We start from the raw sequence: 21192 nt of genomic DNA, 5'->3' as shown, positions 1-21192 counted from the left end.
AAATAGTGGTGTTTACAAATGCTTGTTCAGCTCAAGCTATGGCACATAAATTAAATTCATGAGATTTCACATAAGCACACATTCTGCTCATCAATATATATTAACTGCCTGGTGAGGGCATACAACTTCTCCTCACCCTCTCTTCTTATAATACAACACTTAAAACTGGAAAAAGCAGCCAATAAAAGGAATGTTGCATTGTGAGAGTGCAGAAATAGATTATAAAGTAGCATTTTCCCTTCCTTCTCACCAAATTGGTTCTATTCCTGTAATCTAGGAGACCGTGAAATATACCACCGAGATTATGGTCCTTGCAGCATTAATCTCACGTTTGAGAAGTCCCTGAAATAATTTTTGGAATAATCCCATATCTCATTTGTATAACCTTCAAAACATTACCCCAGTGTCCTTGAAGCAGCTGCCCTCCCCCCCTGGGGAAGGGGCATACCTGATAGAGTTTCAGAGACTTGTGGAGCCAGACACGCCCCTCCTTCCAGTGGTCTCCTTGGTGTCCAATGGCCATCCAGACCAACTGATCATAGTCCTCGGGCTTCTGGTAGTGCAGTTTGACCCTCAATGTGCCCACGTGTGAACCAGACATGTGATACCAGAAGGTCATGCAGTGGGCGGAGTTCTGGGAATAAACCACCGGGCTCACCAGACGAGCCACTTTGCCCTTCTGATTTTCGTCAGCTTGAGAGTAGATGAAGTTGCCATCTCCTGCTGTGACAAAAAAATTGTGTTAAGGAGAGTGGCCAAATTTATGGCTCCTTCGTCTCTTTTCTTTCAAGTTCTGTTACTCAAATCTTCTCTCCTGGGCTGAGCACAAGAACGAAAACACACCGTGTTTGGAGCGTGTGCACTTGTTGGGAGATGTCCTTGGCACCTACGGCACCACTGTAGCTTCTGCGAAGGGACATCTGCTTGGGGTAAGGTGGTCAAGCAGCACGAGGTCAGGTACCACTTACTTGGAATGCACTGTCATTTAGACAAGCGCTATGACTCGAGTCAGCCCGCACACCATTGCAAACAGATTGAACGTCGGGGCAGACCTACTTTCATGCAACTTTAGATTGCTCCGGCAGCACCCATGTGAACACAGACATTAAATGGAACGATCTCGCTGTACTCTGACTCATGAGTCAGGCAGCAGGATTTCCAGTTGATGACACTTTGGTCACTGTAAACTCATTGCTTGATAATAATAAAGCTGTAGTTTTTCCAAATAATCTTTTTCTTTTTCCAAATTCAGATTATTTTTCTCTAGTTAATCTTAATGGCTTATAAATTCCTTAAATACACCTGAGAGCTTGACTCTCAACTGTGAGCCCTGCTCCTGTTTCGTGTGGGCTTCTGGCTCAAGGAGAGGCAAGGCTGTATTTTTGAGGCTCATTAGAACATGGCGCTTTGGCGACGTACACACTTGCGGAGGAGTAAGACACTGGCTCCTGGCTTTGCTTTTAATTACCCCCGGTGGGAACATCTCCTCCTGCCACCACCTGGTCTAAACACACAACTGGTGCTTCACTGTTTGCTCTGCAAATAGAAATCCCCTAATCTAACAGCTCACCTGATGGAAGTGTGAATCTGACGCTCCGGCCTCAGTGGGAGCGGAGTGTTTTCTTTGCTGCCCAAGAGGCTCGTGTATTTGTGAGATGCTTTTTCACTGTGCAAATGTGAGCACATCCTCGTTATCTGCTCACCTCTGTCAGGGTCCAGGTGGAAGTGGATGTGTCAGCAGGCAGCTTTCTTCCCTCACCTGGCTGCTTATATGCAATAGCCCCAAAGCATTCTTAATAAAACCGATTGGCGGAATAATACAAGGGGGCTGGAAATCAAAATCACAGCTCTAGCAGGATGTTGGACGCTCTGTGTGTTTGTGGAGTGTCCCCTGTGACCAAGCAGACTCAGTCACTCCTGGCATTTGTTCTACCCCACTAATTTACCAGGAGGTGGTCGCCTGTCTGTGTGACAGCATCGTTTCACTGAGATGGGTAGTGTATCAGTCCACCAAGATGGACAGGAAAAAACGTGCCCCTCTTGCCTCTAACCCCCTTTCACCCCAATCTTATGGAAAAAGACCGAAGTTGGAGATGCTGAGAGAGGAAACACGTTTACTGAGCCCACAAGGTTGAGTTGGTCTGGCGGTGGAGAAAGGTGGTAGAAAGAAAGGGAGCCCTGGATGTGGGTGGAGGGAGGAAGTCTGCCGAAAAGTCTGTCCTCCTCCGCCCTGCTGCCCTGTGGTCTTTGGAAAGTCTGCTCATGCCTCTCCTCCGCTTAAAACTCCTCAGTGGCTCCTCACGCACTGCCTTCAGCCTGTCCACACTTCTTCACACAGAACCCAAGGCTGCACGTCCCCCGTCACGGATCCAACTGCCTCACAGAGGGAATCTGTCCAAACCACGCCCCTGGCAATCCGTTACCACCGAGCGCTCCCTCCTCCATGCCTCTGTGCTTGCTGCTCCCCGGGTAAGTCCAACTCCGACTGTCTCTGAGAGAGCACTGCTTCCCTGCCCTCTCGCATGTGATCTGCGACCATCATGCTCGCCTCTGCCACGGGGCACCCTCACCCCAAAGCACTGTCATTGTTTTCCACCCACAACCAGACTGTGTGAGCTCCTCAAGGCTGGGGCCCCCTCCTTCACACCTCCATCTCCAGTGCCCAAGGCGGCATCTGCCACGTGATGGGGGTCCTCAAATAACATTTGTTCAATGGACCAGGGGAAGACTCAGGGTTTCAGGAGTCCTCTGTAAGGAGGTACGTAGCTTCATTCTGAGAGATTAAATGCAGAAACCCAATTGGGATTCCTTTAAATAAACTCAAAATATCTAGGATATTTTACCTAGATTGCGTAAATTTTTAAAAATCTCAGTGATTGACTTGCAAAGTGCTGCATACTGTCTAACGTCTGTCTGTCTGCACCCGTACTGTGTGGAGGGTGCTTTTCACCCAGGTTTTTTCATATTAACAAGTCCCCCCCTTTCAGACGTCGGGCCCACGCACTCTCTCAGCAAATGACTGTTTCTGGGGCTGCCGGGGCTCTTTCTAGGCAGGGCAGGCGTGGCTCTACGCCACGTTCAGTCCGAGCGTCTGGGAGAACAAAAGAGACAAATCCTTCGGAAGGAATGGCACTTCTCAGCTGCTAATCTAAGACAAGCCCTCCTCTTCTGATCCTCCAACACAGAAAGCGCTGATATTGTTCCTTTCAGGGTTTTTTATCAGAGTTCTGGGTCGGGAACTCTGCCTTCATTTTCTCAATTAGCACTTCACTTCTGCGAGCCTTTTAGCCTCTGTCTCTGGCTAACACAGCTTTTAACCTCCTTTGAATGTCAGATCCTGCTGAGCCATTTTGCTTCTCTTTGCATCAATTTTTCCACCATTACTGCCTTCATTTCAGCTAATTGCATTTGGTTAATTTGATGCCATTTATATGTACAGTGCCATTTACAGTCAAAGTATTTTAAGTTTCCTAAAACTGCTTGTCTTAAGATTCAATTGAAAGTGTCTCAGAATTGAAGGAGTCCAATTTTATCCAATTTCCTTGTCATTCTCATTAGGCAAAGAGGTAGCTGCGGTGGAAGGAAGCCGACTCAGCCCACTTAATCGTTACATTCACTGGGAAAAAAGGGAACAACAAAATAGAAAAGGCATGAAGTACCCTCTGCCCATCCATCGGCCCACTGACCCACTCATCCGCAGCAGCAGCATTGGCTGAACTTTGCTTAATGAGATTTCTCAGCACAGCAAATGCCACTCTGGGGTATCTTTTGGGCAGCCACTACTTCAGTAAGCATTCCTGTCAGTATCGCTGAGTGGGGTAGAAGTTTGTGTGTTGGGTGCTTGTTATGAGCATGTTTGAGTGTATGCATGTGTGTTTTTTGCAGGATGCTGCTGGTTCTTTATACCAGAACTCAGGTTGGGTGATGGAATCACTGGGAAGAAACGGAATGGAGGTGGATGAAAGAGTTCACTAGAGTGGGTGTCAGCTCCCTGTGTCCTCCAACCTACCCCTCCCCCACTAATTAATCTCAGAAGGAAAGTAAGACAGGAGGTGGGGTGGGTTGTGAGCTGGGGTGTGGTAAGCTTTCTATCTGCACAGAAGATTTCAAATGTTTCTCAAAAGAACAAGAATCCTGCCCCACCTTGTTGCACTTCCACCTCAAGAATCTAGAGGAGAGCAAGCATCAGGCTCATTTATTGTTTCTTTAGCTGTAAAATAGATGGCATGACAGCATATATGTCTGGACTTGCTTCCAAATAATCCAGGTCAGGGATGATAAGATAAAATAGGATTCCTAAGATTTGATAATTACTGAAGTTGGGTTATGGACATGTAGGGTTCATTTTACTATTTCTTTTCTACTTTTGAATATGTTTGAAATTTTCCATTAAAAAGTTCAGCAAAGTATAAAACAGGTACTAATTCACATATCTTTGCCCAGTTTGCTATTCTTCAGGGAGGCCAATCTGTTGCCAAATTTAATCATCATTTTCTGCTACTCAGCCTAAGTGTATCTCTACTAGGGAAGGAGATCTTGTTACTTACAGAAAATAAAGGCATGAGTAAATGTTCTGTAGTATTTTCTAAACCCTTTAAATTCAGAGACCCCAGAAACCCTCCACAGGAACTCCCTTGCTAATTCAGAGAAAGGAGGCCGCAGTGAGCTCTCCGTTACCTGTGTGATCCTGAATCGGTCCGGTTTTGCTGGTCAGCACACTCCACTTGAGCTGCACGTGATTGTCATGTTCCCAGTGACAGAACGTCTTGTGAGAACCCCAGCCAAATTCACAGTTAAAACCATATGTTGGAAACTCTTCAGTGAGTGGAAAGGAAGCATAGAGACAAACAGAGAAAGACAAATTTAATCATTTAGGTCAGAAAGGCCCTTAATTTATTCATGGAAAGTGCGATTTATATAAGTTAAGGTCTGTCCGAAAATTCTGGCAAAGCCACAAAATCCAGGATTACCAGAAAACTCAAAACATGCATGGAGATGTCAAAATGTTTGCAAAATCACGTTTAGTAATTTTTTTTTATCCAGCTTTAAAAAGATTATGGACTGCCTGTCAAATTGGTTTTACATAAAATTTCCAGGAAGGTTACTTTCCAAAGCATGTATATTACATCTGGAGCATTCTCCCCATTTCCACAGTACTTAATATGAAAGATACTCTGTTCTTAAGAGTGAATCATATAAATTGATATCCACCAATGAAAAGAATCTTAATAGAGATTGACCTGTCAACCTCAAAAGTCGAGAGACGTGACTTGGCTGAACGCTCATCTCAGAGGCTGTCTGTATTCTCGCCACACCAGCTGATGCTTCATGCAGTCAGATCTCTGAAGCATTTCTTAAGATTATTTTTCACTTCTGAGCTTTATATCAGGTCAATTAATTTTAAATGCAAGTTTCAGCTTTTTTAGTGAATTTTAAAATTTGCATATAAATTGTTCACCCCACTAAAAACTTTAGTGCAATGTCATGTAAGGCCAAAGCATATTTGAATAAGCTACTCGCTTTTATTTTTTTTTAACGTTCAAAATGTTTCTTTGGAATCTGAAAAGAAACTATGGATGGGTCCTCAGGAAGGATTTGTCTTGGGTGTTCTACGAGGGGCAATTTGACTATGGTGTTTTTTAAACCTCTATAGGCTTAGTTTTCACTCAATTCTTTTTTTGAAAGTAGCTTAACTTTTTAAGTATGGGGAAAATAAAGTCATTGATCCTTGGAATTTTTTTTTTTGGTAAACTTACGCTAACAAGAAAAATAATCCTAAAGGTAAAATTCTCATGCTCCCGCCGGTGCCACTCCTCTTCCCTATATAAAATGAAACACGTCAAAGCAGCTGTTTTCTTTAGTGAAGGAGGGTCATTGCTTCCCATGGAGTTCAGGCAGTCCACAAGATGGCAGCATTGAAACGGGGAGACAGGTGCTGAGGGCAGTTTGCCAACTGAACTGAAAAACAAGTCTCAAGACAGTCCCTATGTACAAAAAGGGAAGCGTGGCATTATATGCTGTGTCAGGGTCAAGCTGAGAGCATATCTCATTTTGATCTTTGCTTTAACTTTGCCCAAGTGTTTAACACAAAATATCTTGCCTGGGGGGCACAGTGGTCAAGTTTGCACACTGTGCTTCAGCGGCCCTGGTTCCCCATTTGGATCCTGGGCGCAGACCTAGCACCACTTATCAAGCCATGCTGTGGTGGCATCCCACATATAAAATGGAGGAAGATGGGCATGGATGTTAGCTCAGGGCCTCTCTTCCTCAGCAAAAAGAGGACTGGCGGCAGATGTTAGCTCAGGGCTAATCTTCCTAAAAAAAAAAAAAAAAAAACTTGCCTGGGTTCCACTGTTGCTCCCCCACTTTAACAATGGCAGGAGGAATTTTAATGGAAAAATTTATTGAACAGATAAAGATGATTTACTTTGCATTTTGAGATGATTTACTTTGAATTTTTAGTTTCCAGGAAAGTCTTTTCAAATACTAACGTAAAATTTTGGAAGGAATGCACCATATGAATTGTCAAACCTGAGCAGGACAGATTCTCCCTTCCAATGACAATGTGACTTCCCAAAGGGTGCACAGGGCCAGTTCGAAAAAGTAAACTAGTAAGCCATATGCTGTGTATCATCTGAGCACTTTCAGTTAGTGCAAAAGGGCTATATTTCACAGCTAGGGTGTCACTGGAGAGAGATATTTCATGTCTAGTCTATCATAACCGTGAAATAGGACTTCTTAAAGCATGAGAAAGCCTCTCCCAAATTTACCACACTTTTGTGCAGCAAGATCGAATTATGCAGATGAAGTACCGTCAACTGAGCAGCGACTGAACGACTGAGCTACTTTGGAGGTCAACACCCACGACCCAGGAACGCATGGCTGCATAATCTCATGTTAGAAAACATTAATATTGGAAAATGGTAATGTGTGTGTGGTTTGGGGTTTTCTCCTTAAATGTAGTTTATAAGACATGCAAATACAGGATGGCAGTTAGTTATTAGAACACACACATTTCTGGTTAAACTTGCCTTGTTAATACATTAAATTTATTGTATTGTACAGAAAACCACATCATCCATTATTTTGGCTATTAATATTCTGGTGATATCATAAAATATATGACCTTGGATATTTCTGTAAAGACCAGGACTGGGGCAGCAGTGCCTGAAAGGATGGTTTAGGCGTTTCCCCTGCTGCAGTGAAAGCCACTTCACTCTTTTCTTCCAAAGTTCTTTCCAATTCTACAGATTTAGCAAGGCAAATTGCTCTTTTTTGTATTTTAATACTCTTTTATTTTCTTGTCCCCATTTGATAACTTATTTTTGGTAATCGTGCTTATTTAAAAGAAAATTTTTAAAAAATCCATGCATTTTGTGGGGGAGGGGTAAGGAGTGAGAGTAGATCAATGTTAAAAATTCAAGCCTGGCTAGAAAGGCTAGTAAGCACAGAAAATACACATAAACGTTTATAGAAAGGAAAAAGAAAAAAAAATAGAAACAGAGAGAAGGACAGAAGAAGAGAAGAGAGGGTTGAGAAAGAAAGAAAAAGGAAAATGGACAAATGAAGTAAGTATATAGGACTATTGACCTTTAAATCTTCAAAATATTACCCTGGTCCTGTAGCTGCACAATTCTCATTAAATTCATTGGGAATAATCTAGCTAAATCCCTTCTTGACTCTTAAAAATAGCAGGAAACAATATTCTGAACTTAAAACAAATTTATGGCCGCTGTGAGCAAGCACCAGCTGCTCTCGTTGACCTCTCTTGCCTGCAGTTGAATCATTAGCACCATGTACGCACAAGGATTTAATTTTTAAATCTGATTTTCCAAAATTCTATTGAACGTTAACTCGCTTACTCATACACTACTGGCCTTTCAGTCCAAACAAGTGGAGGTGCTGAGATCCACGCACTCATAGGTTACAGATATCCTCCGGGCTGCTGTAGGAACCTTTGAGGGTCCCCAGAGGGTAGGAGGCTTCACCAGGGGGAGCTGGATTTAAAATGCAGGATTCTCATCAGTTCCTGGCAGAGCATTAATAGGCTTTTACGCATCTGATTACAACCCAGACAGTATATAACTATATACGCCCACTGAGTTTATTATATTGATAAGAATCCTCAAAATGAAATCTTGAGACTTGCTGAGCCTATCATGGCTTCAGCAAAATCGAATTATGTTGAAAGTTTAGGGGTCTGATTTTCTGCTGCTTATAAAGACGCCTAAAGAATCTGAAGCCTGCAGAACAGGTAGATCAAAGCATCAGTCAGATGGATCCCACCACTGGGGGAACAGCTCAGAGTCAGACCTGGCCTCTGGCTCAATGTGCTCTCAGGTCCTTGGAAAGCGTTCTGAGCACTGGCTTAGCCAGAGGGTGACAATGAACAGAACTCCTCAAAGAAGGTCAGACAGTCCATTATCCACAAACAAAGACTTGGAGCCAGATTTATGACTCAGACAATGGGAAACAGGAAACCATGGTGATTTGTAAGGACTCAGGGCTGAGCGTGGAATTCAAAACTGGACCCTATCAGTAAGCCCTGTGGTTTGACATGCACTTGTTCAGATGGTGGTAGCTATGGGTCTTACTGGTTGGTGATTTGTACATCTGCCCTCGCACCACAGCAGACCCTATGAGATGACTGTCTGGCCCCGAGCGCCTCTGTGAAGCTGCCACACCAATGGCCTTGAGCTCATAGTCAGGGAGAATTATCCTATTTTGGAGTCTGATATACCTTTCCATTTTCTCCACAGCTGTTGTTCACTTCTATTTTTTTAATGATCCCTAGCTCTTTTGATAGGCAAGAAGAGAGATGAGATGAAACAAGTTAGCTGGCAACTTCATAGTGGTTTTAATTAACTCTCTGGCAAGAGAAAAATCTAAAACAACAGTTAAAATGCTTGTTACATTGTAAGAACTTCATTTTTCCACCTCACCCCTCTTCCCTATTACAGAAGGTCCTAGAGAACCCGCTGGTGGTGGCTCCACAGAAAACCCACCGAGGGGGCTGAGAACTCTCAGGAAAGGTGAGAAGCCAGTGAGAGGCAGGCTGCCCTCCTCCAGGGAGCTTCAGCCACTGAGGTGGCTGCACAACCCTGAAGGCCACGTTTTATAGCTCAAAAAGATGTGGGTTGGACTACAGCGTTTCCGGAATTTAGGGGATTATTCTTGGTACATCTTTTAGCATCTGGGGGGTATCGAGCTGCTTGGTAGCAGGAGTTTTGTCATTCTGAACACACCGTGGGGAAACTAGGGGTTAAGTTCAACCGAACAGAAGTTTGTTCTGTAGTTTAATCAGGTCAACAGTGACAGCGTCCTTTAAAGAAGCATACTAATTAGAGCAGTCCTTTCTACTTTCTGCCTGGCTGGGGAGTGTCATACTGTTGAGGAAACATTGACATACACCACACGCCCCATTAATAAATGACTGCAGAGGCCAAGGCTGAGTGAGCTTCAATAAAGGAAATGGGAGAAGCTGGAAAACTGACCTGTTCACCTTACTCTAATGATTAACTTTAAAGTATTTAAAACCTCTGATTGCTTATACTGGCTGTTTCCCTTCGTGTGTGTCTGTGGGGAAGAATTTTACAGAATACGAACAAAATACAAAAGAGAGTGGGAGGGAGCCCACCATTTATCTGTGGCTGGCCTCCAATAAACAGCCAACCAAGGGCTTTAAAAGTCATTGCGCTTTTCTATTCATAAAAGGATGCGGAGGTGCGATCCTGAGGGTCCCCCCTCCCCACGCACAATTATAGCCGTGGTTTCCTGCTCCCCGTTTCGTGGCATGCCCACTGGAAACGCTGCTGTAAAGCTGCCAACTCTGTGGCAGGCAGAACTGACAAAGTTTGCCTGTCTCGGTTTTGCAGAATTGTGATGAAAATAAATAGGCTGCTGCCTGCGAGATCTCCTTCTCCTATAGTTTGCAAACATAGTCCATGTCCTAGATGTGCTGCGTTTAAACAAAGTATGTTACTCAGTTCCTTCAGTGGGGAGCTGGGATTGTCACCATTTGGCAATTACTGATGGAGAAGGAAATCGTACTCCTTGCTGCACGTACATGTGGATGAAAGGAAAGCAATATTTATGGCTCATGCTTGGAGACCAGATGCTGCATGGCATCTCCCTTCTAGGACTTTGAGGGAAACTGAAACTGAGAAGCCCAGCAATGCACTATTTTGGGGGGAGGAGAGGCATGTGTGAAATCTACTGCATTTTCTGTGTTATTTGATACCTGATTGTATTGTGCTGTCTAGTACCGTTGGCTTTTCTGTGGTCAGCACAGTGGTACCACCTGAAAAACAAGAATAGTAACATATTAAAATGAGAAAAGGAAACATTGTAGGTAACATGCTATAGAGAAAAGTATGCTTACATACGTCTATTAGAGAAAAACATTTTCCATAGAAAATCCTTCCTTTAATTCCAGCTACAGCAATTGCTTTAGTTAAATTTTGTTCACCACAAAATAAAATTCAAACAAAGCACTATTTTTTACCTAACACATATATTTATAAAGCATCCGGGCGGTGGGGAGGGTTTGAGGCTTCGTTCCAAGGGTGTTCCCTGATCCCCAGACTCCGAGTGGCACGCTATTGCAGCAGAGAAAAGCACGGGGTTCCAAATGCCCTCAGTGACTTGGGTATTAAACACGACCTAGACCTCTAAGCTTCAAATAGTGTCCCCAGGTTTCCGATGTGTGCCATCGGGGGAGTTGACAGGCTGGTCCGCACAGTCTATTGTAAAAACTAAAGGTTTGAAGTGGATGGCAGTGGTTCCTCCCTTCTTTTGCTGCTCTCATTGTTTATTTTTCCCAAGGACAAATATTCTGCCCCATGGGTGGTTTGGAGAAGCTGCAGGAAAAGGGGAAGGGAGAGACATTTCTTCACAGACCCAAGGAACTGGAAGATGGAACAAATAACATCCCGAATATTGTGAGCTTTCAATCGTTTGGGTCGACCTTGGAATTCCCAGTTAGGGGACCATGTGGAAACTTAGCTTTACCCTCTCTTCTTCTGTATCTTAGCTCTTCCATTTTCCAGTTTTCATCATCGTAACTTTTGTTTTAAAGTCATGTTCTTAACTTGACCAACCACAAGCATCACCTGAATGCTTGTTGAAATTGAAGTTTCTGGGGCCGGCCCAGTGGCCGAGTGGTTAAGTTTGCGCTCTCTGCTTCGGCGGCCCAGAGTTTTGCCGGTTCCGATCCTGGGTGTGGACATGGCACTGCTCATCAGGCCATGCTGAGGTGGCATCCCACATGCCGCAACTACAAGGACCCAAAACTAAAAAAAAATAGACAACTAGACACTGGGGCGGTTTGGGGAGAAAAAGCAGAAAAACAAAAAAGAAGATTGGCAACAGTTGTTAGCTCAGGTGCCAATCTTAAAAAAAAAAAAAAAATTGCAGTTTCCAATCCACTTTACCTCCTCAGACCTCACTGAGAACCAGAATTTCTAGGGATAAGCCCTTGAAATCTGTATTTTTGAAAGCTTCTCAGGTAAGTCTTATAATCCACTAAGCTTGGGAAACACTGGTTTGCTGTTTATTACTTAGGTGCTTGAGAAAGCCATTTCTCCTTCTGTGTGTCTGCATTGCTCATCATGGTCACAGATAATCCGTTATTCCAGGAGATGAACTCCTGGGCAGACTCAGGGAAAGGGTATGGGGTGGGCTCATGACTATCACAGAAAGTTCTGGAGGTGGTTATAAGGTGTCATTGTACATTTTCCAATAGTATCATTTAATAAAGGCTGTGATCATCTCTATTCTGGCCAAGCCCTGGTCCTATCCTGCAGCTCCCACAGATCAGAAATCATCCGGATCATGCATCAGAGAGCCATAAAATAGTGCTCTTGGAATGGTCTGAAGATTTCTGAGCTAATCGACTGTAGCACCAAGCCATGTTACCCCTGCTCTCCCAGTAAAGATGCTGGATGAGTGGTCACACGTGCATGGCCTCAATGAGGCAGGCACGAGGAAGAAGGAATTATATATATTATGGGTTAAGAAGGTGACTCTATAATAGCAGAATTGGAGGGAGGCCAGAATACATTAGCATTCTGTTCCCAGTGGTCTTATAGGAGAAAGACTCAAGGTGAAAATTCACTTTTTAAAACTGATATGCATTATCAGTTTTGTTACAGGTTGGGAGCCAAATTCCACTGTTGGGTACACACGGAGCCAATGTGAAATTTGGCCTCCTGGTGCCTTTGAAGCCAATTGTATTATCTAATGACTTCAAAGGCATTTGCAAATGAGTAACTTCAGGGGTGAATTTTCACCTTGGCCAGCAAGTATGGGAGAGCAAAATCTCTCCGCATTTCCATGCATTTGGTACAGTTCACCCTGGAATTCAGTGTTGTTTGTAAGAAATGAGCATTTTGCTAGAATACTTCTCTCTTACTATTTTCAGGTAGATCACCCCAGGAGGAGAAATTAAAGTGACACCATTTGCATTCAGGAACCAAACACCGTTAAAGGCAGCAGTGATCCCAATTTCCATGTTCCCACTTATCAGAGTTAAAGTGGGTGAGCTTTCAGTGTGGTTTCATTACACGGAACATTCAAAGTTTGCAGCTCTGACAGTAAAGCCCGTGACAGAATGAGCAGAGAGAGGGCAGAGTTGCGTGTGAGCCTAGGGGGTGGGTTGTTCACATGTGAAAAGATACCTGGGTTAGGTGAGGGTTTTGCTCCTTGCAAACATTTACAAATGAACACACCTTTTTTCAGAAAAGGATAGCAGCTTCATAAAGCAAAATAAGTTTTAAAAAAGGACAAATTGGCCGTAATGCAACAAATGAATATGAAGCATGAGAATGCCTTCTAAAATCACCTCTTATTGATGAGGGCACGGAGTGGGCACCATCAACACCTCCAGAATTTCTTAATATATGCATGTATTTATAGAATTACTGAGACAAATGCACTGGCCTGAGAAAATCACTTTTTTTTGGCCATGGTAATACGTAAAAAAAATTAGAATGAACTTTTTTTCTATCTGCAAAATAAATGATTTTAAATGCTGTAGCTCAACTATAACCTCGTACTTTTAAAGGATTGTCAGTGTTTCCACTACAAATGCCCCATTTTCTGTGGTTTGTAACTCATTGCCATACACAATCTGCTCCAGGCTAACATACTTGCCCTATTTCATTCAAAGGCTTTAGTTTCAATTGATTCAGTCATGAACTGATGCAAAAATGAGAAGGCTGGTTTTTCTGATATAAGAAGTAAATCTGAGGCTTTGTTTTGAATCAATATTCACTGACCACTTTGGGGTTTATAAAGAAAAGAACCCTCTCCACAAGAGGGTAATTGAAAATGGTATACTGTGATGACTGCGGCCATTCCTTTTTATGAGGAATTTCACTACAGATGTGTGACAGGGTCCAAAAAAGCCTGAGGTTTGTGGCAGAGTTTACAGGCAGGCCTGGGAAGGTTCCATAGGACCTGGTTCATAGAACAGTGCTCTGTTTTTAACATCAGCTGTAGAGCTTTTCAGCTTGAACTTAACATCTTACAAAGAAAATGCCTCTGTATTAATTAGGGTAATTTTTGTGGCTTGTGGCTACTTATATATAAAATATGTGTTCAAAAGCCCATAGCAATGCGACATTTATTGGCCATATGACCGTAAGCGATTATCCTGGAAATTTGGAGCGAGACAGTCTTAGGAGGTGGGATTTAAACGTAGACCCAGGTCACAGCACTAAATGTCGGAGCCCGATTTTACCCCTTCCTCCATCTCAGGGTGCAGTCTCCCGTACCTTCAGAGGAGAGCTTTGGAAGTAATTGGAAATGGACTGTGGGGCATTTCCTCCCAGATTTTACATTAAACGCATTAGCCAATAACATGGCACTATTGTGAAGTTACATTGTAACGTCTTCAGTTTCGCCCATGGAAATTAATTTTGTGGACTCTCGGAGTCCCTTCTGGGTAAAAATACAAACCTGCATCCAAAGGCTCATGTTTAATCTGAAATGAGAGTCAGATGCTATATGAAACTGCCTTTCGACTTGGGTAGCAGTGAAGGTCTCACAGTACCTTTTGCAACAATAGGGTGACAATTCTAGTGCCCTGGCCAATTTCCAGTGCTGCAATTCCATTTCTCCACTTGCTTAATAGTTCCTCTGCCATTCCAAGTGGAAGAGAAGGTCACTTGCTAGCTTCAGGGTTTTAGATTATTATGGAGTAACACTCTAAATTAACCAGTGAGGTATTTGGCACACCCCATCCCTGATATATTTGCTGGTCGGTGGTGATGTGAAATTACAATTAATGCTGCCTTTGTAAATTTTAAAGTGAAATGATTTACAAAATCCTAACTTAAAAGTTACATTTCAAAATTAAGCCTAATTTCATTAATTAGTTGGATAAAGGATCTGCTCAAAAAATTTTAGCCTTGTTAGAAAATGAAAATAAACATTCTAAAGAGTGCAGTTACGTGTGGTGGCGCACATGTTACGGTGGAGGGTTGAAGATGAGGATCGGTTTAGCACTTTTAGCCATGGCGAGTTCCCTGTTCAGTTAAGATAATCCTAGCCTTTGGCTCTGAAAATGGCTAAAATTATGGTTTTGAATGGCTGTGGCTATTCAGCACAATCTGTTTACATGGATGACATGACGAAATGAAGATGCACGTGTTCTGGCAAAGCTGCCTCTATTGCTGGGGCAGCTCTCCCACCACCCTGCACCCGCTGTCATGAGGTGTTACGCAAATGCAGACAGACATTAATTAGCTGGTCTCCACTACAACATGAACTGAAATGGCACAGCAATGGGATGAAGATGGTTTCTGCACCTGTGAGCTGGAAGTCATCACCTGTTCCGCTGTGGCAGTTGGCCTGGTCATCATCACATTCATCCACCAGGTTCCCATTGGGAGTGGTTGGTCCAGCTGTAGGTGCTGAAACAAGATCCAAGGATTATTATCTCACACCTCTGAAATGGATTCTCAAGCCTTTGGCTGTTGAATCTGCTAACGCTTTTGCAGAAAACTCTAATGTGTAGTAAGAAGGCCAGGAGCATGGTTTGCCTGTCTTTCAGGAGCTAAACATACTTGGATTTTGCAGAATGCATTGCAGATTGCTTTGTTTTGGTATTTGATCCATACCTGCTGAGTAGAGTTGGCTGCCTTAGCATTTTATACATTGTTATCTACTTAAACATCCTTCTTCTGAAAAGTTCTTGAATTCTCACTGGTTATTTATTAGTGACCCTGGAGTTGAGAACTTTGATGATAAAGATGTTGCTTAAACTGTTTTTCCTTTCATCTTCCAGGTGCTAGAGAACTCACTTGTCATGAATTCTTTTATATTCTGAGTATTTACCAAATTTGCCAAGTTTATATTATAATTTGTTCCCCAAAAGGAGTTCCAACATTCACTTTTAGTACAATATTGTTCTCTCTCTTTTTTTTTTTTAAAAGGAGTGACTCCATTTCCCTTTAAGTAAGTTTCTCAACGTGTGGTCCCTCTCCACAGCAGGTGTCTGGGAGGAGCTGTCTTAGATGTCCTGGGGTCATTTTACCTTAACTCCCAGAGGACTGCATTCCACTGTTGGCAGGTCTTCCCATATCTTTGACTTTCTAGTTGAAAGGTAGCCAACATTAATCAAAGATTGCTTTTGAAGTTCTTTAAATTTAGTTGGGTCTCTTTTTTTTCAGCCTGTTACTCATTTTTGCAATCTGTTTAATATTTTACAGTTTCCAGCATTACATTTCACTCTACAGGACTTGAGATAATGTACGGTTCTCTTGATGTTTGAGAACCAGACAAGATTCTGGGAGTGGGGGCCTCCTCTCTCATAGCTTCTGGCCAGTATGAATGTGCTGGTACCTGCTGCTTTCTCAATAAAAAATTGACACTATTTTTTATTGTTCATAAGTACCGAGCAGAGTTATGACAAATGTAGGAACATAGCTAGCTTCACTTCCTCAACGGCCCCCAAACATACAACAATAACTAGGAAATCAACATGTACAGATAATGTACACACCATTCAGCCATACAATCTGGACTTTGCAAAATGCATACACACATATTCTGGGCTCTATTTATTCCTGTCACTGAATCACCAGAATCCTCTCTGGCAATCCAGATTCTTGTCTTCACTAAGCTGTCCTTGCTCTTGATAATGTGCCATTTTTAAGTATTGTAAACTCTCTATACATCTTGCTGTTTTTTTTGCATTTCTTATGGTATTTATAAAGGAGGAGTACCACATTGGAAGTGGCCCAAGGTAGTACCTGGATTAAATTGGAAAAAGTAGAAAGTGAATAATTTTTATGCCCCAATTTTACTACTTGAAAATATTTTATCTTCGTGGTTCTCTAATTGTTTCTTAAATATAAGTACTAGCCCAAAGCAGGATGGACACCCATGGAAGGCTGAGTGGTACCTCACTTTATTTCTGTATTCCTTTAGGTATCTCCTGTAGAACAAAACACAAAGTAGATATTTAATAAGGGCCTGTTAATCATTCTAAGGAAGAAGATAAATACTCCCTTTGATATTACTTTCCCCGGATGTTGGTTTCTCATATGGCTCTGGGTAACTTCCTCATTTTGTGAGCGCTTGGGAACATCTGTAGCAAATCCCTTCACCAATAATTCCTACCTCACTACAGAGTTGACACTGGCAAACTGCCACCAGGCTCAGTCTTTTCAACCATCCATTCATTCCACCTCCTAAATCAGTGTTGTTTCCAGAATTCAGGCTGAAGACCTGCATCAGACTCCCTTTTCCAGATGACCACATTTCTCAGTAAATTGAACGAATGTGCCTGCAGTTGGTTCAATCTGCCCACCCCTTCTTTTTCTTGGCGTCTTTGCTGAAGTCCTGGCACATGGTCATTCTTGGTCTGTGTTGATAGTGACCGCATAATTCAGAGGTCTGGGACATGACTACACATATGGAAACAACCACACAATAAAGAATAGGAGACAATGGCCTATTTTTAAATAAACACATAGAAAAGTAGCTATGAATTATTCACTAGTGTGGTGATTTATAGCTTAAGATTCTTTAGTGCATAAGAAAAGCTTTATGATATTTAATGCGCTCAGGGATTTAATTATATTTGGGTAGTTTAAAACACAAATAATTTTGAAACCACAAGAAGGTGATATTAAAAAGCATTCTTCAAAACAACTATGAGCATATGCTCAATTGATTAACATCTGGGTACTAACAATAGCCATTCTTTGAGCAATGTGGAGAAAGACCTTTATGGGATGGAAAAGTTCGTATAAGGTTACTCATTTATGCCCAAATCTAAGGCAGATGGGAATTCTAATGCACAAAAGCATGAAATGGTACAATAAGCAACCAACACATAGATTTTGCAAACATTCGTCTCATTTATTCTGTGATTAAACAATGCAAAGGTGAGTGCAGTTCTGAGGTCAGTGTGTGAACTGAATTTGTCCTTGATATGCCCTGCACGTGATAACCTAACTTTATGCGGTAACATCCTTAAACAGACCTCACAGTACATTCATATTCATTATTTCACGTAAAGTTTTGTTTCTCTGAAGCAGCCTAAGAAATTCATCCAAGATAACGTCTTGATATTTCAGTCTGTCAAATATTACTTCCTGCTAGTATGTGATGGTAGTCAACACTGCAGACAGAAACTCGGATCAGACAGAGACCTCGAAATAACACTAAAAGTGGAAGGAATTGGCGGTTCCCAGGGGTTGGGGATGGGGGAAGTAAAGGAGGGTGCTTAATGCATGGGAAGTTTTACTTTGGAGTGCTGGAAATGTTTTGGACTAGATAGAGGTGGTGGTTGCATAAATAATTGTGAATGTACTAAATGCCACTGAGAATTTTACTTTAAAATGGTGAATTTTATGTTATGTGAATTTCATCTCAGTAAATTATTTTTAGAAAAATCCAAGGACATGACCCCGCAGAATCTGAGGAGACCTATGCAAACAGCCAGGACAGAAGCAGGATTCAGAAGGCACTGTTCCGTGGCGCGTGCTAGAATATTGAGCCTCATGGGCTGGTAGGCACAGAGAGATGCAGGATCACTCAGGGGGAAAAGGTGGCAATTTGTAACAGCACCATCAAGGGCAGAAATGCATGAAAAAGGAAATAAAAAAACCAGGAAACCAGAAGGGGCTCTGGAAACTTAATTACCTTCCACTTCACAGCCCAGCAGCTCCATTCTTAGCCCGAGTCCGCCATGAGTGGCTCTCTCAGGGTAGATCCTGATGAATCGCGTGGAAAGCGGTGGAAAAGTCCGTAGCTCAGGTGTATCATAGTTGTTGTTGCCTTCAAAAGACTGTGAAGTATGAAAAAACACCAGTTATTAATAAAACCTCCCTTTGGCAGAAAAGTTTCTCGTTTAGCACTCTTAACAGGGCAAAGAAATAAGGCTCATGCTACCACTTCGTAAATGGCTGACACGCTGTTCATAAATGAGAAAGGAAAAAATAATTAAACTTTCTCTAAGAAGTGACAGATGTCACTTCTCAGAAACTTCAGAGGATACACTGAGGCTATACCAGAAGATGAGGATTTAATGAGACATGTTTTTAATAATATACTGATGTGCCTGGAAGAAATGACACTTTTATCGCTTCCTTGAGGTGGAGGAAGATAACTAAGGAAGAGTAGTCAACGTTTTTCAGAGCTTATAATAGACACCACATTTCCAATAGCTACTCCTGTTACATTCTCTTCAATGAGGGGGTCCTAGTTTTGCTAAAACTTGGTCCTCTACAAGAGGGAGGAATTAAATTCCTGAAGCAAGAGAGAGTAAATTTAATGTAGTGCAAGTGCTGTTTAGTCAAGAACTTGGTTATTCCAATCCACTGAAATTGCTGTTTACTTAAGCAGTACCACCAGTTGGTGGCATTTGTAGATAAAATACATTCTGATCTCAGGAAAGTAAGAAGGGCTCTGTTAAGTGATGTTCTGATGCCTGGCTGAACTGCTGTATGAGTTGGCACTTCTTTTTGAAGCTCATTCTTAACTTGAAGTCACTGTGACATTCTTCATGAGGTAGGCTGCCTCTATGACTTGATGGATCATTTCGTGCCCATTTTTACATTGACAGGAAGGTCAAAATCCTTGAGTGGAATCATAAGAAAATGGAGAAATGATTAGTCCTGTTTTCTTTTTCAAGAAAGTGGTCAGCCTCCATATATCTTCCTCTTCTAACATCATTCTTAATCCTGTCCAGAATGGGAGGCGGGCTGGGAGGTTAGAAAAATCAAATTGCTTTATCATTTGGAGTGTCCTTTTATATATCAAACATCATATGATGTTTACTGGTGCAAGGCATTGTTCTATGTGCTTAAAATATATTAGCTCATTTAATCCTTGAGACAACTCCATGACGTAGGTTCTACTATTACCCTTATACCCTCATTTTATAGATGAGGCACAGAGATATCAAGAAATTTGCCTATGGCCACACATATAGTAAGTGGCAGAGCCAAGATTCTAACCTAGGCAGTCTTGACCGTGCCCTTCACCACACTGCTGTGATGCCTCTGTCCTCAGAAACAATCTAGTCTAATCTCCTCAGTTTAATAGATGGAAACACTCAAGTCCAGGAAACTGAGGCCTATGACCAAGGCCACACATTTAGTTTCATTAATTTTTCTTTAAATGTATTGCAGTTTGGACCACCAAACCTGGTAGATCAGACTGAGTGAATGGCCAGCCCCAGGCTGTGTCAGTCAGGAGTGGCACTCACGTCCAATAACTGGGCCAAGACATCATAAACCAGCCAAAGATGCCATCTTTCAGTGGTGGAAATATCATGGCCAAACAGGGGATACATGGAAGAGAAGATAGACAGATCGGGTAGGTTGTGACATAACCAGGGTTTTCTGAGTTCTAGACGTAAACTAATTGGCCTTTTCCAACTCAGAAAAGCCCCCGGAAATCTAAAAGTACATGGCTAACATAGAACTGCTTCTCCCAATTAAAGTTTCCTTTTATTATTTTCAAGAGTAAATTCACTATTGACATTCAACACTCTTGATAGAGCTGCAGTTGCTGCAAGTAATTGAGAATCTGACATAAATTATTGTTAGGCCCAGTTAAGTGTTGTCGCTAAGATACTACTTTATAGTGAAAATAGCATTACTACACATGCAAGTTCTGCCTGTGTTGACATATCTCCAACAACTGTAGGACAAAATCACTTACATCTATGGAATCCCAGGCTCTTCTCCTAATTTTAACTTAAGAATCAGCACAATGTAAATACATTATAAAAGCTGCCAGGATGAGCTGGGAAGAATATTAGCAATGAAGAGCCACATGGAAGTAGGCTAACTTTGCTAACGATAAGATTGTTTATGAAATAATTTTGTGTCCTTTCACTAATCATGTTTTAGAAGAAGAAGGCTTTGAGTACGTAGATCTTTATCTGCTACTTAAAAGTCTATTTAATTCAAAAACTCCAACATACCTTGTCCATTATGCACTATTTGAGGCTAGGAAGTGAGGAAAGGGCATAGAGGATTTTAAATCCATCAAAGTCCTGTTTTATTTCACAAAACAGAATACTCATATTTTTGTTTGCTGTTAGTGCCGTGGATTCTGGCTCCTAGCGCCCTGTGGACAGCAGAGCGGAACCTGCCCCATCCTTCTGCGCCATCCTCTCACCTTCTGGCCTGTATCAGACATGCTCCACTGCTATTCACATGGCATTCATGGCCAATGCTTTCGGAAGTGGGTGGCCAGGTCCTTCTTCCTGGTCTGTCTAGTCTGGAAGCTCCACTGAAACCTGTCCACCATGGGTGACCCTGCTGGGATTTGAAATCCCAGTGGCACAGCTTTCAGCATCCCAGCAACATGCAGCCGCTACAGTGTGACAACCACAGATGACAGACAGGTAGTATGGTTCTCTGACTGGGAAATGAACCGGGGCCATGGCGGTAAGAGCGCTGACTCTTTTTTTTTTTTTTTTCTAGAAAGATGACTTTTATTATTGCTATTTTCATAAGCAGGAAGATTTAGGCTCTAACAATGAAGCAAATTTTTCTAGATGACTTTACAGGTCAGTGACAATGAAATACCAGTATTCAGATGCTATTTACTTTACAGAAAAAGAGCTTAATTTATACAATATTATTAGATAAAATATAAATCCTTTAAAAATACCTACTAGACATTACTGCCCTGTAAAGACAACCGTTTATGTTCAATAGTCCA

The 21192-nt window shown here is 42.1% G+C and overlaps 1 protein-coding gene across 12 annotated transcripts in view; it reads right to left on the bottom strand.

Annotated features, from left to right (window-relative positions):
- NRP1 (neuropilin 1) overlaps positions 1-21192 on the bottom strand; it is a 147455-nt gene that overhangs the window by 7270 nt on the left and 118993 nt on the right. For 4 of the 12 annotated variants that reach the window (XM_070255431.1, XM_070255429.1, XM_070255430.1 and 1 more), the window contains 5 exons: positions 18157-18301; positions 14811-14915; positions 10241-10300; positions 4678-4815; positions 449-720 (listed from right to left, as the gene is read on the bottom strand). In XM_070255431.1, coding sequence (XP_070111532.1) covers positions 449-720; positions 4678-4815; positions 10241-10300; positions 14811-14915; positions 18157-18301 — 720 coding nt within the window. Of the gene's footprint in view, positions 1-448; positions 724-4677; positions 4816-10240; positions 10301-14810; positions 14916-18156; positions 18302-21192 lie in introns of all 12 variants that reach the window. The other 8 variants (XM_070255428.1, XM_023632110.2, XM_070255427.1 and 5 more) reach the window with 3 other exon arrangements.

This window comes from Equus caballus, chromosome 29, assembly GCF_041296265.1.
Source record: "Equus caballus isolate H_3958 breed thoroughbred chromosome 29, TB-T2T, whole genome shotgun sequence".
In the NCBI taxonomy this organism is placed as follows: Eukaryota; Metazoa; Chordata; class Mammalia; order Perissodactyla; family Equidae; genus Equus; species Equus caballus.
This window is presented reverse-complemented; position numbering and strand designations above follow the sequence as displayed.